At 50.8% G+C, this 15,960-nt stretch overlaps 1 protein-coding gene across 1 annotated transcript in view; it reads left to right on the forward strand.

Moving 5' to 3' along the window:
• The first annotated feature begins 1,718 nt into the window (after positions 1 to 1,718).
• Galnt9 (polypeptide N-acetylgalactosaminyltransferase 9) overlaps positions 1,719 to 15,960 on the forward strand; it is a 70,932-nt gene continuing 56,690 nt past the window's right edge. Inside the window, 1 exon segment of the mRNA XM_059249376.1 lies at positions 1,719 to 1,959. Within this exon segment, the coding sequence (XP_059105359.1) occupies positions 1,719 to 1,959 (241 nt within the window).

A 15,960-nucleotide genomic window follows, 5' to 3' on the forward strand; every position in this document is an offset into this window, starting at 1 on the left:
TGTGGAGGAGAGAGCCTGAACTAGGAGCCAGAACCTCTACCCACTCCCCCCCCCCCAATGTGAACAGATACAACATGGACACACATGAAAGACACAACACACACATACATACACAGAAATTGCACACACATGAACACATAGGTACATACAAACACACACACATCACATATTGCACACATGCATAATCATAAGGACACAGCACATGCATGCATACATAAACACACACATACAGACACGTCACATACTACTCGTGCATATACACCATGAAGACACACATGCACAAACATGTAGAGACATGTCATACACCCTTTGTACATGTGCACATTCACTAACAAAGGAGACTCATGAACACAGAAACACATGCACACAAACACAAGTACATATACATGAACACATATGCATACCCATGCACAAACAGGGGTACATACGCAGACATATGGACACAAGCGCACACAGTGGACACAAAAACATGCATGCACCCACGTGGGTAGAGGCACACATAACAGGTACATGCATGTACAAGAGCTACAAAGTCCCTGAGACCTTGTCTTTCTGTGTGAAAGACCCACCACAAAGTAAGCTCCTAATAAATGGTCCATCATTTATTCATTCAGTAAATATTTGCTAAGCACCAGCTACGTGTCAGGAATCGTTCCAGGCACTGTGGATACACTGGTAACCAGGCAGACAGGAGCTCCCATCCTGCGATCCCGGCTAACAACCCATGCTGTGTGACTTCCGTCATCTCTCCTGATTCCAGTGGTCTTATCCACAACTGCCTGTGTGGGGCTAAATTAGAGCTGGGGAGGCCAGCGTTTGTTGCTGTTTTTCTTCTGGCCGAGCGTGCACCCGAGCTCTGAGGGATTGGGGAGCCCGGTTAAGATTTGCTTTTCTTTTATTTGTTTGGTCCTGATGCTGCAGTAAGATTGCTCAAGTCTCCAGCCTCCTCTACTCTTTCTAATCCCTCCGTCCCAGACCAGGGCGGCCAATCAGATTAGGTTTGGCCACAGGCAAATCAAGGTGGCTCTGACTCACTCCTTCGCGCACAAAGGCACCTCACCACACCCCGGTGTGCGCCCACAGCACAGTCCTGACCGGCGTTCCCTAAGGCTTCGTGTCTATAGGGATCAAGTGTGTGTTTTATCGCCCTAGATAAGCCTCCGGTGTGGAGGGAGGTCCGAGGCTCTGCGTGGTGCCGCGCTCTGGGCCTCGCTCCTGGCGGGCCTATCCTGGCCAGGGGTGGCGCGCGGGATCGGTTTGGGGCGGCGGGCGGGGCAGCGGGCGCCGCGTGCATGCTGATGAGCTCAGGCCGCGTCACTGCGCACCGGCGCCGTGGTTTCGGGGCGCGCAGGAGCCGGGCGCGCAGGAGCGGGGCGCGCAGGAGCCGGGCGCGCAGGAGCGAGCGGGGCGCGCAGGAGAGGGACGCAGCATTCAAGGCCTCGCGCCGCCTCCTGGCCCAGGAAGCTCCCGGCGGGCGGGCCCTGCTGACTATGCGGGCGGTGCCCTGTGCCCGCAGCCCCGGGCGGTTTCTGCGCGGTGGAGAGGAAGGGCGGGTCGCGGCGGCCTGGAGCGTGGAGTCCGCGTGTCGGTGCTGAAAGAACAGCGCCCGCCCTTGCCCGGCCCATGGTCCCCATCGGGGCCGGCCGCGCTCAGGCTCCTGCGGCCCCGGGGCCCCGGGGATGCCCGGAGGGTGAGGCGGCCCGGTCCGAGCCGCGCTCATGGCGGTGGCCAGGAAGATCAAAACTTTGCTGACGGTCAACATCCTGGTGTTCGTGGGCATCATCCTCTTCTCGGTGTACTGCCGCCTGCAGGACCGTTCTGAGGCGCTGGTGCAGGTCGTGCGAGGAGCTGACCGCCGGATGCGCAATCGGCTCTCCAAGGCGAGTGCTCTGACCGACCGCGAGGCCATCCTGCAGCGCTTGGACCATCTGGAGGAGGTGGTCTACAACCAGCTGAATGGTGAGCCGAGGGTGCCCCGGGATGGAAGGGAAGCAGGGTCCTGTGTCAGGACATTACTGTGTCTAGGAGTGGCTGTTCACATCCACCCCACAGTATCTTCCAGGGTCCAGGGTAGAAGCTACTCTGGGTCCTGCAGAGGGAATACAGGAGGTAGCAGGAAGTCTGGGAGGCCTTCATTGGCAGAGGGCAGTAATAGGGTGAACGCACCATCCACTCCTCCTGTGAACACTTGGGAACTGTCCCCTGCCTCCCCTACAATGACTCCAAACTTACTACCCAAGAGAAGTCGAACTTCTCAAGGAAGAGCCTCTAAGGCCCGCCAGGAGGGCAGTGAGGGGCTCAGGCAATGCCCAGATCCACCGTGACAGGTTCCAACAGCGCCTAGGTTCACAGCCAGGGACCAGGGGTACCTTACAGAGCTGTGAGGGTGGGGGTGACACCTAGGTCCACAGCAAGGACCCAGGGAATCTTTCCAAGTCGTGGGTTTAGATTGGACTCACTCCTTTCTCCCTGGAGAAACAGGAGGAGGGCGTGACTGCTGCCCCCTAAAGTGACTGATCCCATCCTCCTCACTGCAGGGCACAGAGGGTTCCTTTCCATTGAAGTTGTGCCCTGTGGCCTGGATAGCCCTTTTTCAAGGATGCTCAGGGCTCCCGCAGAAAGTTTTGTTGTAGAAGTGTGAGAGACCACTGATGCTGTGTTGACAGATGGATTCAAGTGTCTGGCAGGGATGTGTAGGAGCCAAGTGCTCACATGGACTGAGGTCACAGTGCCTGGGAACCCCTGAGGCATGAAAGTGTCTGCTTCTGGTGGCCTCTTTGCTTTTTCATGAGGAAAGTAGGGGTGGGGGGTTGGGGAGGCTCTCAGCTGGGTTATGGCAGGTCACAGTAGATGGGGGTAGCTGTTGGAAATAAAGTAATTACATGTTGGGTGCAAGATGAATGCACCATCTCTGTCCCCAAGGGCAGGTCTGTCAGGTTTCAGGAAGGAGACAGTTGGTGCGAGCCTACAGCACCAGCAGGCTTCTCCAGTTCTTTGTGGCTTTTGGCAGAGGCAGCCCTAGCAAACCTCTTTCTGCAAGTGCTGGGAACTGTCTTCAGGAGGCAGTGACTACAGCCTGCTGGGCATCTTCAGCAGGGCTCAGGTCATGCATTGCCTGCTTGCTGCACAAGGTGTCACCTGGGGACTCCTGAGAGAACTGGGTCCCAGGCATACCTCTGAGCACAGCCTCGAGGGACCAGGTGCCATCTGGGGACACAGGCAGCTCACGTGTCCTCCTGATAACAAAACTCTAACTTCCTGAGGGCTTTCTCACCACCCACGGAGCTCCTGGAACCCACGGCAGTTCTGACCAGCTCCGTGGCTTCTCAGTCAGCCATTCAGCTGAAGGCACAGAGGAAGAAAGTTGAGTTGGAGCAGTGGCTTGGCCACGCCGCCAGTGTGATTCATCTTCTGGAAGACGCTGGGCCCCGTAATAGCACGGAGCTTTATTGAAGTGTATTTGCCAGGGTGTTATGGTCTGTTTTATGGGGTGAACCAGAGGATTATATAAAAACATTGGCACCATTTGAGCTTGTATAACATCATGCTGGCGAGCCGGCCTCATGAGCTGTTTCCTTCTCTAGTTCCCCAAGGACAAGAGGGGCCGGTATTTGGTGGAAGGAAAAGCTGGGACCCTCGTTCAACTTTGCTGACATGGACAGAATGAAGTTCCTCCCTCTGGCCTCTCTGCTCCTCTGCCCCTGACAGTTTCTTCTTGCCTCTCTTCCTTTCCTAGTCCCCGCTCTTCTTCACCTGTCCTTTATGCCTTTCCTCCCCACCCCCACTCAGCAAATCCCTTCCCTTTTCTCCTCACCTCCCCCAGTTCCCCTTTCTCCTCTTTCTCTGTGCCGAGACAGCCTTGCCTTCCTCTCTGATTCATATGCTTAGCAGAGTCTCAACTCAGTAGTCGCTCAGTATTTGTCCTAGGAAATAAGCCCAGGTCTAGCATTGGTCTCGGGTGGGTTCCTTGGGTGTGGGGGAGAGCACAGAGTTTTCAGGGGCTGTCAGTTTAAGTGAAGTCATTTAGTTTAGGCATCCTTATCCCACTCCAGGCTTGGTTCAAAGCTTCTGATGGAGGGAATGGAGGGGAGCCACGAGAGCTTCCTGGAGGAGGCCAGGTGCTCTCCCTGTCACAGCCTGTTCTATTTTAGATCCTAGAGATGTGGGCTTGATCCCCAAGGATTTCTACCTGGAACTTATCTCAACTGCATTTAAACACTAGGAGGGAGCAATTGCTTACATCTGCCTGGACTCTTCCTTTGAACTCCCTCCTGGCTGGGGAGATGAACAAGAGAGGAAGTCCTGGGGAGCGAGGGGTGTCTTTCTTTGAGCCAGGAGTCACAGGAGGGTGTTTCAGTGTGGTGGGTATGCCATTCTCCTCATTCTCTTTGGCTCCATCACCTCGTGACATGTCTTTTTGACCCTGGCGGAGCACCCCTGTCTGGTGCAGACTCAGGCTCATAGGACTGGGAAGAAGCGTTTTGTGGGAAAGGGTGTACGGTCCCTTTCATGTGTGCTTGAGAATTGCTTCTAAATCCAATGCTCGAGGCAAGAAAAAAATGTTTATGGGAAAAACTCATCCTCTGAATATCTTAAATTGCACATAAAGCCCAGTGCCCATGGCTGTGTAAGCAGCTGGCCCAGGCTCTCAGGAGCAGTAAAATTTAAATCCTCCAGGCTTGGTGCTGCTTCCAATCTGATGCCAGGAATTCAACCCCTTTTCCCTAGTGATTGGGAGGTAGGAATCCAGGCTTTTGTAGGTACTGGGTTTGCCCCTCTGTGAGTCTGTGAAGCCCAGCCCCGTACTCAGCTACTGAAAGCTTCACATGGTGGAGGAAACCATTTGGCCCAGGATCTGACACCCTGGGGGGCTGGGCTCTGCCCTGGATTCAGAAGTGGTCCCCTCTTTGCCTACGTGCCTGGTGACCAGAGGAGGAAAAAGGCATGGAAGGTGCGCTAGGGTAGATGGTTGCTCTTGAGGGGTCATCTCTAAAATCAGAGGACATGTGCTTGTTGATTCCCTCTAATTTGTGCTGCCCCAGCCCACGTGTGTTCACCACGCCTTACAGTTGGCACCACTCAAAGCTGTGGTTGGCCTTATGGTTGGGACAGAAAAACCAGGAGCCAGGAAGTGGAGTGACTTGCCAGGGTTGTATAGGAAGTTGGTGGTGGCAGCCGCTTGGAGAAAGAGCAGGACCTGTGTTTCTGATATTATCACAAATTCAAGTTAAAAGCAAACCAGAAGATCTTAATGTGGGCCCCAGATGCCAGCCATAGAAGTCCTGGCACAGATGGTGTCTGTCTACTTTGTAAATGCTTGCTTGCCCTCTTCTGGGATGCTGGTCTAGTTCTCCTGACCAGTGCCCGTGTGCCACACCCACTGACCGCCACACCTGTGCAGACTGCTGTGTTTGGTCCCCTCCTCCTTTTTTGGTGTTTTAGAGACAAGGTCTCTCTTCTGTATAGCCCCAGCTGGCTTGTTTCTCTGTTGTATAGACCAGGCTAGCCTTGAACTCTCAGAGATCCACCTGCCCTCTGCCTCCTGAGTGCTGGGATTAAAGGAGTGTGCCACCATGCCCGGCTCCTTTGGTCCCCTTTAAGTGAATAGCTTTGTCTGTGGTTCCGTCTCTAGGGCCTGACATCCAGGCAGGGTGGCACACCCATGGGTATTTCAGTAAATTGGCATTTCTCTGAGTTACACATTGCTTTCAATAGAATGTTTGATTTTTTTTTTTTTTTTTTTTTTTTGAGACAGGGTCTCTCTCTACATAGACCTGGCCTTCTTGGAACTCTATGTCGACCAGGCTGGCCTCAAAGTCACAGAGACCCCCTTGTCTCTGCCTCCTGAGTACCGGGATCGGAGGCATGTGCCACCACATTTGGCTGAGAATGAAATTATTTTAGGCCATTGTGTTCCACTGCCATGCTTGTTGGCAGAGTGCTGAATGGAAAGTGTTGTGGAAGGTCACACACACTGTTGCGCAGCTGTCGAGATTCAAAGGGAGTAGCTTGAGTGGAGGGGATGCAGGGAATGTGGAGTGAGCCACGCCGCAGGAGCATGATGGTTCTCATGCTATAATCCTGGGTTACTCAGCTCTTGTCTGTTCCCTGCCAGGAAGTGTGCCCTGCAGCCCAATCCCAGTGTGCACAGCTTTAGAAGTAGGTTTCATGTAGGGTTAAGGTAGAGGGGCTGGAGGCCAGGTGTGAAAATTGTGGCAATTCTCAAAGTTCTAAGTTGCCTTCATGGCAGCAAGGCTGGGACTTCTGGTCAGCACCAATCCTCCCAGCCATCTCGTGTTGGGCACAATGAATTGCCATCTATAAAGGCCTTTGGGAGCTGGAGTAGAGGCCAGAGGGAAGGAAGGGGAGGCTGGGAGGAATGTCGAGCAATGGTATGGCTTTTCCTTGTAAACTTTGGCTTCAAAGTAGTGAGGACTGAGCCTGAGGCAAGGTGTTGGAGTTCGGGATGGCTTGATGCTATGTCTGGGAAATGTGGCAGCTCCCCATCCACACCTGCTGTCAGGAGTGACAGGACATGCCCCAGACCTCTGTCCTACCAATGGCCATATGCTCAGAATGTAGCTGTATCCCTAGAACACCGGCCAAGTACAATGAGCTTATCTCTTGGATATCCTTACAAGGGGTGGCCCATTTCTGTGATGCAGGGGACCAAAGACAGGTGGTAACAGGCCGAGGAACAAGAAGATGATGCAGTTGGAGGAGGGTGTGGGGCTGGACCTGGGGATTGGCTTCAGGCTCCCTTGGCAGGTCCAGCATACATCCCTCTTGAGCCTCGGGTTATGCAGGGGTCTTAGCTTCTGGAAAGGGGCCCCTTTGGAACTTTGCACACTGGAGAAACATGAAGGATATGCCCCATTTGCAGGGAACATGATTGCTGGCAGAAGGGTTCTTGTTCCCCTGCAAGTTTTACTTCTCAAAATGGCTCGCTGCTGGTCCCAGGCGGCCTTCTCAGCTCCAGCCCATTGGTTTTTACCCTTCTCAGAGTATATGGTCCTGCATGCCCCCCCTTCCCAAGTGGCAAGAGTGATGGCAGCTGAGAAGACAGCTGCAATTAGTTGGATTGGCTGGACTCCGCCCACCCTTCCCTCTTTTACAGCCTGCCTACTTCTGACAAATAACGACAGAAAGTGAAACAGTGACTGTCCCACTGGAGTATGGCCCTGGTTCTGTAGCTGGGCAGGTCAGGGTGTGTGATGGCTGCCATTCTGTCTATGCTGTGCAAAACTCTTAGAGCAGCTTTGGTTATGGTTTTGGTTATAGTTTCTTCAGTTGGAAGCAATTTGGTTCTACCTTGCTCCTCCCAGATGGGCTGCACAGTCTTCTGGATACCCGTCTTCATCAGAGATACTGACCGCACCTGACCACAGTTGTATGGGGACCCCTGAGCCTCCATATGACAAGCAACCGTATGACGTGGAGCTGAAGCACATTGCCATGCCATTTCCCTGTGAGCAGTGGACTTAGTCTGGCTGAGTCTGGGGCTGCAATCTACACAGACGTGGGGCGGGGAGGAGGGACCAACTTGTAGGAAAGCACTCACAGGTGGTGGCCCCGGCCTCAGGATACACTGGGGTGGAATGATTATGTTTACAATCTGGCCTGCAATCAGCATATTTCAGTCTGTTACAGATACACTACAGAACTGTAAAAGATGATTTATCATTCGTTCGTTGGAGACTGGATAGAGTAAGCCTCTGTGAATTCCTTTACCGTATCTGCCTCCACAGACAGGCAGGTGAGGGCTGAGGTGGTTAAGAGGACCGACTGCTCTTCCAAAGGATCAGGGTTTAATTTTCAGCACCCATATGGCGACTCACAACCATCTGTAACTCCAGTTCCAAGGCATCCATAGGCACTGTAGGCATGTGGTGCACAGACATACACGCAGCTAAAACATTCATACACATTAAAATTAAAAAAAAAAAGTCAAAGAAATGCAAGTGAGCTCTGGGTCTCGAGACCAGCTCATCAACCTCACTCTGTCTCAGAAAAGATGCCCTGAGAGGGAAGAACAGGTGTAGCCTCCAGCAGGAAGAGGTAAGGACCACTGAGGGAGGCAGAGCCAGCATTCTCCCACTTGCTCAGCAGGGTCCTTGAACTCTGTAAAGATGAGTGTGATAGTTCCTTTAAAACCTTTTTAGAAGAAGGAGAGACTCGCTTTGCAAGTCATTGCAGAGGTTTTTTTTTTGTTTGTTTGTTTTTGTTTTTGTTTTTGTTTTGTTTTTTTGGGAGGAAGACAGCATTGTATCTAGCACGTGGCAAAGTGGTCATTAGCACCATTCCCAAGCTCTCTCTGCTGCCCCCTTCTCTATGGAGCATCCCAGGATTGTTCCATCAGTGGCTCTTGTTCCATAGCCCTTGCTGACCAAGCAAACAGATCTTTGTTCCATGGGATGTGCACACTGGTGAAGGACAGGGCACCCTGTGGAGATGTGAGGGGAGTACGTGAGTGCTTATTGTGGGATCCCTCCAAGTTAGGGGCCCTATGAACTCACCCCGTGCTGGCAGGGGCCTGGTGATACCCAAAACTGTGCTGAAAATCTCCATACTTTCAAAATACATCAGGCTCCACCTGCGGAAGGGAGTGGTCTTCTCCTGCACCTCTTTGGTTGAGCAGTGACCTCCCATAAGGACAGGGTGGGTACAGAGCCCAGTAAAGCTCTTTCAGCAGAGGTGATCTGCAAAGGGAATGAGTGACAGAGCAAGTAGGTGGGTGAGGGACTTGGGATGTCAAATGGGTTGAACTGTGTCCTCCAAAATTCTCATCCCCCGAACCTCAGAATGTGGCCTTATGTGGAGAGAGAGTCTTTGCAGATATTGAAGACGAGGTTATGCCGTCTGGGGTGAGCTAAATCTAATGACATCTGTCTCTATGAGAGGAGGAAAAGGGGGGTTGGAGAGATGGCTCAGCAGGTAAGAACACTTGCTGCTCTTCCAGGGGACTGGAGTTTGGTTCCCAGTGGCTCAGCAGGTAAGAACACTTGCTGCTCTTCCGGGAGACTGGAGTTTGGTTCCCAGTGCCTACATCAAATGGCTCCCAATTGTAATTCCAGCTCCATGGGATCTGATTCCCTCTTCAGGCCTCTGTGGGCACCTGTATGCAGGAAATGGGAGAGAAGACACAGGAAGTAGCTTATAAGGTCAGAGGCAGAGACAGAGCAGTGTGGCCTCAAGCTAAGGGATTCAGGGATCTGCCAGGAGCTGAGAAAGACAAGGTGCCTTCCTTAGAACTTCCACAGGGACAGGACTCTGTTCATTATGCCTGAATCTCACACTTCTGCACTTTTTCAACTGGAGAGAAATCGAGAAATCCATGTCAGGCCCCCAGGTATGGTGCTGTGTTGTGTAGCTGAGGACCTGCACACAAAGGGACAGCCAGGGACTCTCTCCAGCAAACATTTGAACTGAGATGTAAATGAAGGGAAAGTGTGACCTCAGAGCATCCTAGGAAGCAGATAGAGTGGGTGTCAGCAGATGCAAAGGACCTATAGTGGCGTGAGGGTCCTAGTGAGTAGCGAGGGAGGGGAGAAGTATTGCAGAAGGTGTCTTCGGGGAGGCAGGCAGGGGCCATCTTGGTCTCCTCAGTGGCTTGTCAGGTCGGCAGGTATCAGCTGTGCTCCTTGGCTCCTGGGAGCTCCTGGGAGATTCCAGGAAGGGAGACGACAATAGAAATGCTCTAAGGGATGCCTGACTTTTTTTTTTTTAAGATTGTGCGTGCGTGCGTGCGTGCGTGCGTGCGTGCATGCGTGCATGCGCTGTACCTGCAGAGGCCAAAGAGGGCTTTGGATTTCCTGGAGCTGGAGTTACAGATGGTTGTGAGCAGCCCAATATAGATGCTAGGAACTGAACTTGGGTTCTCTGAAAGAGGAGAAAGTGCTCTTAACCATCAAGCCACTTCTTCAGGCCAGAAACCTGGACTTTTAGCTAGGATGATGCTTCTGGTTTTAAAAAGCATCCATGATTTCTCTTGGATATTTTGGACCAGACGAGCTTGACCTAACCAGTGATGCTTTTGTTGATTAGCAGAGGGGAAAGAGCAGGGTTCCCAGGCCACCCAAGAGCTGAGCTGTCCCTCTATCCATGCTGGAGGGTGTTACTCTGGTTCACACAGCCTGTGACTGACCAAGCCCCAGTTAGGCTTCTAAATTCAGTGCTCCAGCCACAGGGCCCAGCGACTTTGTCTCAGGTGTCCTATGTGTCCAGTTTATTGATTTATGGATTGTGAGATGTTGAATACTGTCCCTGATCCCACCACCTGCCAGAGGCAAGCCCTTCACAGCTGCAACTCAAGCTATGTCCCCAGGGAAGCCCTGCCTGGCTGAGCGCCCCTATTTTCATTAAGAGTGTAGCCATTGACCAGCTGGGTTCCTCTCCAGCTCTGCCCTTCCCTGTGGGCATCATCTGCCTCTCTGAGCCTCAGTTTCTTCACTTGTGAAGTAGATATGAGAGTCTTGTAGGGACTGGAGGAGTTATTGTAGGCAGGAGCCTTACTACATGTTTTATAGGGAAGGGATTCTGTGACATATGCATCCCTCATCCGTAAACAGGCAAGTGAGTCTGAGTCACAGCATGGACCTCCAACTTCCCAGTCAGAGTCAACAACAACACTGTATATATAGCCTGTGGCAGTTTCCAAGCCGGGCTCCTTATTGACCTCCAAGAGGCCATCCCCGTGTGTGTGTTTGTGTGTGTGTGTGTGTGTGTGTGTGTGTGTGTGTGTGTGTGTTAAGGTGTTGGGGTATGACTGGCTGTCATTGCTCTACTTTTAAATTTTCTATTTACTAGTATTTTTTGACAAACAATACACGATGTAGGTTGTCTTTTTGTTGTTGTTGTTTCTAAGACAGGGTTTCTCTGTGTAGCCCTGACTGTCCTGGAACTCACTCTGTAGACCAGGCTGGCCTTGAACTTATAGAGATCCACCTGCCTCTGCCTCCCAGGTGCTGGGATTAAAGGTGTGCACCACCACCACCTGGAGCAGGCTGTCTTTCATTGGTAGCAATGCATTACTTACCTAAGAGACATTGATCGAGAAGTGGAGACCATAAATGGAGTTTGACTGAGAATTTGATTGTTGACTGCTCCAGAAGAGGGTGGGACCTGGGAGAATGGAGCTGATGGATGAGGTGGACTAAAGTCTCATGCAATAGCCAACTTTGTTCAAAGGCTCAGACAATTTATACTCTGAGGGTTTAGAGGAGTCACATGAGTAAAGTGTACAATCTCAGGGCAAGCCGCACTTGGCTACGACATGATTTTCCATAGAGGCATACAAACAATAGCCAGTTGTAATGAATAATCTGAAGTGAGCTAACTCCTATCCGATCCACTTGGGAGGGGCACGAAAGCACAATCCAAGAACAACTTTGTGTTTTTGAAGAAACTGAGGTTACAAGACTCTTGGTTTCTTGGATTTTTTTTTTCACAAGCACTGAGAAATCTCACACAACTCCATTCTTGAACTCTATCCTGATGTAGTTAATATGATAGTTGATAGTTAATCTTCCAATGTGAGCTTGCCTGTTTTTGCTTAATCATGCACATTATTCACCAAAAATTAGGTCATCATGTTTGAGGTATGTGTGATTTGCAAAGAAGTTGGTCATATTTTTTAAAAGTATTTCGTAAGAATGGTTTTAAACAAAGTTACCTACCTGGCTATACTCTTGACTTTTAAAGAGAAAGACAAATTTAGTTAATTCAAAAGAAGAGTCAGTCTCAGGGAATCTGCTGAATAATGTAAACTTGACCAGTTTGCAAAGACTGTAGGGAGGAAAGTGAAGTGTGGTGCTCTTCAGGGCTCCAGCCTGACTGTCCTCCCTGAGGCCATCAGTGTGACAGAGTTGGTAGAGAGAGACATCCAACTCTGGGTCTGGCTCCTGGCCAGAGCACCCTGTGGCTCTCAATCTGATGAAAATAAACAAACAAACCAAGAAGACAGTCTGGGTGTTTGGATGCTTGGTGAGGGAGGCAGCACAGGTCAGGGTGTCGCCTTATCATGGTTTAACAGTGTTGGTGTAGGGAGGATGGTTGGTCACCCTCCTGCTGGCTGGTGGGCAGAGTCCCCGTGGCCCACATACTTATGTGCAGTGTGAGTACTCTGTGTACGGCCCTGGGCTGATTGGGTATTATATTGCCAACCCTGTTGGTATGAGTGCCCAGTGTTAGGGGCTGGACCCTTGGGCCCAGGAGGGATTTGGGTGGCTCTCAACTTTTGTCACAGACCATAAAAGGAATGTGCAGCAACTGTCAGGACCCACAGCATCTCTTTCTGGTCAGGGCCACCCGGAGCCTACAGCATGGATCCTGGAGGCGCTGACTGACTAAATCAGGCCACAGCCCTCGATCCAGCCCACAAGACCCCTTTGGATGCCTCAGCTGCTGGTAGTGTGTTTTAAAATACATATGCCAAGTACAAATGTTCTTCACAATGCTGTTCCAGGCCTTGGTGTTGTGCCAGGGAACTAATGAGGCCCTGTCTCAGGACCTCCCAGATACCACTCCAGGCTCCCTCCCCCCTAGCCATGGAGCCCAATGACAGCTCCTTCCTGGTGGGTGTCCCTGATGTCTTTTTTCCCTCTTCTTTTATTAAGAGATTTTCTATTCATTTTACATACCAACCACAGATTCCCCTGTCCTCCCTCCTCCCATCCCCCAGCCTTCCCCCCCAACCCACCCCCCATTCCCACCTCCTCCAAGGCAAGGTCTCCCATGGTGAGTCAGCAGAGCCCGGTACGTTCAACTGAGGCAGGTCCAGACCCCTCCTCCCTGCACCAAGGCTGTGCAAAGTGTCTCACCATAGGCACTAGGCTCCAAAAAGCTGGCTCATGCACTAGGGACCCGATCCCACTGGTCCCTTACTCTGTAGATACTGATTCATCTCATCCCTCGGTTGTGCAAACTCAGATGATTTCCCTGACCAAGTACTCAGTGGCTAGAGGGCGTATGCTTTTAAGATGAAAAGAGGCAGTATCACTGGATATTGACTAGGAATGCTGGACATTTGATAAGACAAAAGGGCCCAGGATTGATGGCCCCTGTCCTTGATTGGGACACGGGCAAGGAGAAGGCAGGGCTCATTAACACCTTGGACAGCTCCCTGCTGGAAGGTTGTGGGGCAGGGCACTGATAACATGGGCTGGACTTTCCTCTAAGATTTTCCATTTTCCCAGGGAGGCAAGAAACAGGGCATGGGCTGAGAACTGTAAATTACCTTCCTCTCCTTCCCTCAGTCTCTCTCTTTAGAGGTACATCTATGGCACTAGACAGTTAGTTTGTTTTTAAAATTTTGTAATTTTTTTAAATTTTTCTGATTGTTTTTGTGTAGCCTGGTGTCCTGGGACTCTGTAAACCAGGATAGCCTTCAACTCAGAAATCTGCCTGCCTCTGCCTCCCGAGTGCTAGGATTAAAAGCATTCGACATCATGTCTGACTAAACAGTTTAGTTTTGTTTTCGAGACAGGGTTTCTCTGTGTAACAGTTCTGGCTGTCCTGAAACTTGCTTTGTAGACTAGGTTGGCCTCGAACTCAGAGATCTGCCTGCCTCTGCCTCCTGAGTGCTGGGATTAAGGGCATGCGCTGCCACACCCAGCTTTATTTATTTTATTGGTGTTTTACTTGCATGTATGTCTGTGTGAGAGTGTTGGATCCCCTGGAACTGGAGTTATAGACAGTTGTGAGCTGCCATATGGATGCTGGGAATTGAACCTGGGCCCTCTGGAAGAACAGCCAGTGCTCTAAAACATGGAGCCATCTCTCCAGCTCCCTACACTAGACAGTTTTTTAAAGTATGTGTTTGAATGCATGTTTCCTTTCAGGTAGGGATGTTACAGAATGTGCCATATGCTCAGGTGGGAACATTGGATTTTATTGGACTGAGACTACCAGTCTACAAGGTGGGGAAGTATGGCCTTTCATTTTTTATTTTTATTTTATGTGTATGGGTGCTTTTTAAACTAAATATATGTCCATATATTATTTACTTGCCTGGTGCCTGTGGATGCCAGAAGAGGCTTCCCTGAAACTAGAGTTATAGATGGTTGTGAGCTGCCATGTGGGTGTTGGGAACTGAAAGAGTCTCCTGGTCTACTGGAAGAGCAGTTAGTGTTCTTAATCACTGATCCATTTCTTCAACCCCATGGTAAGTGCTTTTAAGCTGTGGCACTACCTCTTTAAGGCCAGAATCCCAGGGCTGCTGAGCACACCAGACTAACTGCAATCCTGATGTGTTTTTCATGCCCCAGAGTGCTGGGCTCTGCCACTACCAGGCCTTTTCTGAGATGGAGAGAGATGGAACCAAGGACTCAACAGACCTCAGTGGTAAGGATAGCTGGGGTAGGTGGCTGCCTGTACTCTCGGTGACACCGTTCCCAGCATCCTCACTGGTGAGTGCTGGTCCCTTTGGAGAAAGTCTTAGGGTCAAACCAGCCTCACTTCCCATGTTCCATGTCTCCTACCTGCTCTCAGTTCTGAGTGAGGCCTCAGGTTAAGGTTAATAGTAGATGGCACAAACAAACACACAAACAAAATCAAACTACTGTAAGCACAAAGATGCGTGTGTGTGTGTGTGTGTGTGTGTGTGTGTGTGTGTGTGTGTGTGCACTCTTAGTCCCCACAGACACCTGTGATAGCACTGGTCCTTAACTTGTGTTGCTCAAGAGGAGACCAGGAACCGAAAGACCTCACAGATCAGTGATGGCAGAGGTGGGATTTGAACCCAGGTGTGACCTCCATACCTCACTGAGCCTGGCCAAGGAGACATGACCTAGTTGGGTCAGAGCTGGGTGTCATATCTCCTACTTATTGCAGTAAGAAGGATTTTTTAAAATTTTTATTATTTGAAAAATTATATTTATTTATGTACTGTGTAATGTGTGTGTACATGCACGTGCATGTGGTCAGTCACTAATGTGCACACGTGGAGGTCAGAGGACAACTTGAGGGAGTAGTTCTCTCCTTTTGCCATCTGGGTTCTGGGGATCAAACTCAGGTCAGGCTTAGCAGCAAATGCCTTTACCCACTAAACTATCTTGCCCAGCTTGGAACTGTTTTTATTTTAGTATACAATCAGCCAGTCACTCTATGCGTGTCTCAATTTAAAACCAAGCAATTCTTGATTTTACTTTCAAGTAGGAAGATCATAGGCAGCGTCTGGGCTATGCAAGGAGGAATTACCACACATTCCGAGAAGGCTGTGGGAAATACCTGCTAGTACTCCAGCACTCGGGCACTTGACGGTGGCTGGGAACAAAGAGATGATCTTGAGTGGCAGGAGTGGAGTGCGTGATTCCCACAGGTTGAATAGTTGGGCTGGTCCCACCCCTGTGCTTGCACAGCCTCAGTCACAGTGATGTCTTGTTCCTCAATGTCTTCCTCTGTAAATGGGACGGTAGGTGCTCACTCTGGAAGAATGCATGGGACTTTGGGAGAAGTGCCTGGCATGAGGCGTCTCTTGTCAGGAAAGATCTGACTCTCATGGGTTCTGGTTACCATTTCCTCAATGCTGTCATTTCTGCCATTCACTGACCACTTGACCTTCCCACCCAGCTCCAAAGGCATTGTGCTTTAAAAATAATTTTTAAAAAGATTTATTTATCTTAAGAATATGTACACCAAATTTGTGCAGTGCCCACAGAGGCCAGAAGAGGGTGTTGGATCCCCTGGAATCGGAATTACAGACTATTGTGAGCTGTCGTATGGGTGCTGGAAACCAAACCTAGGTCCTCTGCAAGAGCAACCAGTGCTCTAACCCCTGAGCCATCTCTCATCCAGCCTGATGATGTTCTTCTCTGATGCTTCCATGTAACCAAAAGTCATGAGTTTCAGGCTTCCACAGGAGCTGGGGAGGAAGTGGTGGATGTGAGCCCTGTGTGTGCCCTAAGCCCAAGGGCAATGCTGAGCTCTGCAAACTGGCCTTTCTCTGAGATCCTCCAGTCAAGT

Source organism: Peromyscus eremicus, chromosome 23, assembly GCF_949786415.1.
Source record: "Peromyscus eremicus chromosome 23, PerEre_H2_v1, whole genome shotgun sequence".
In the NCBI taxonomy this organism is placed as follows: Eukaryota; Metazoa; Chordata; class Mammalia; order Rodentia; family Cricetidae; genus Peromyscus; species Peromyscus eremicus.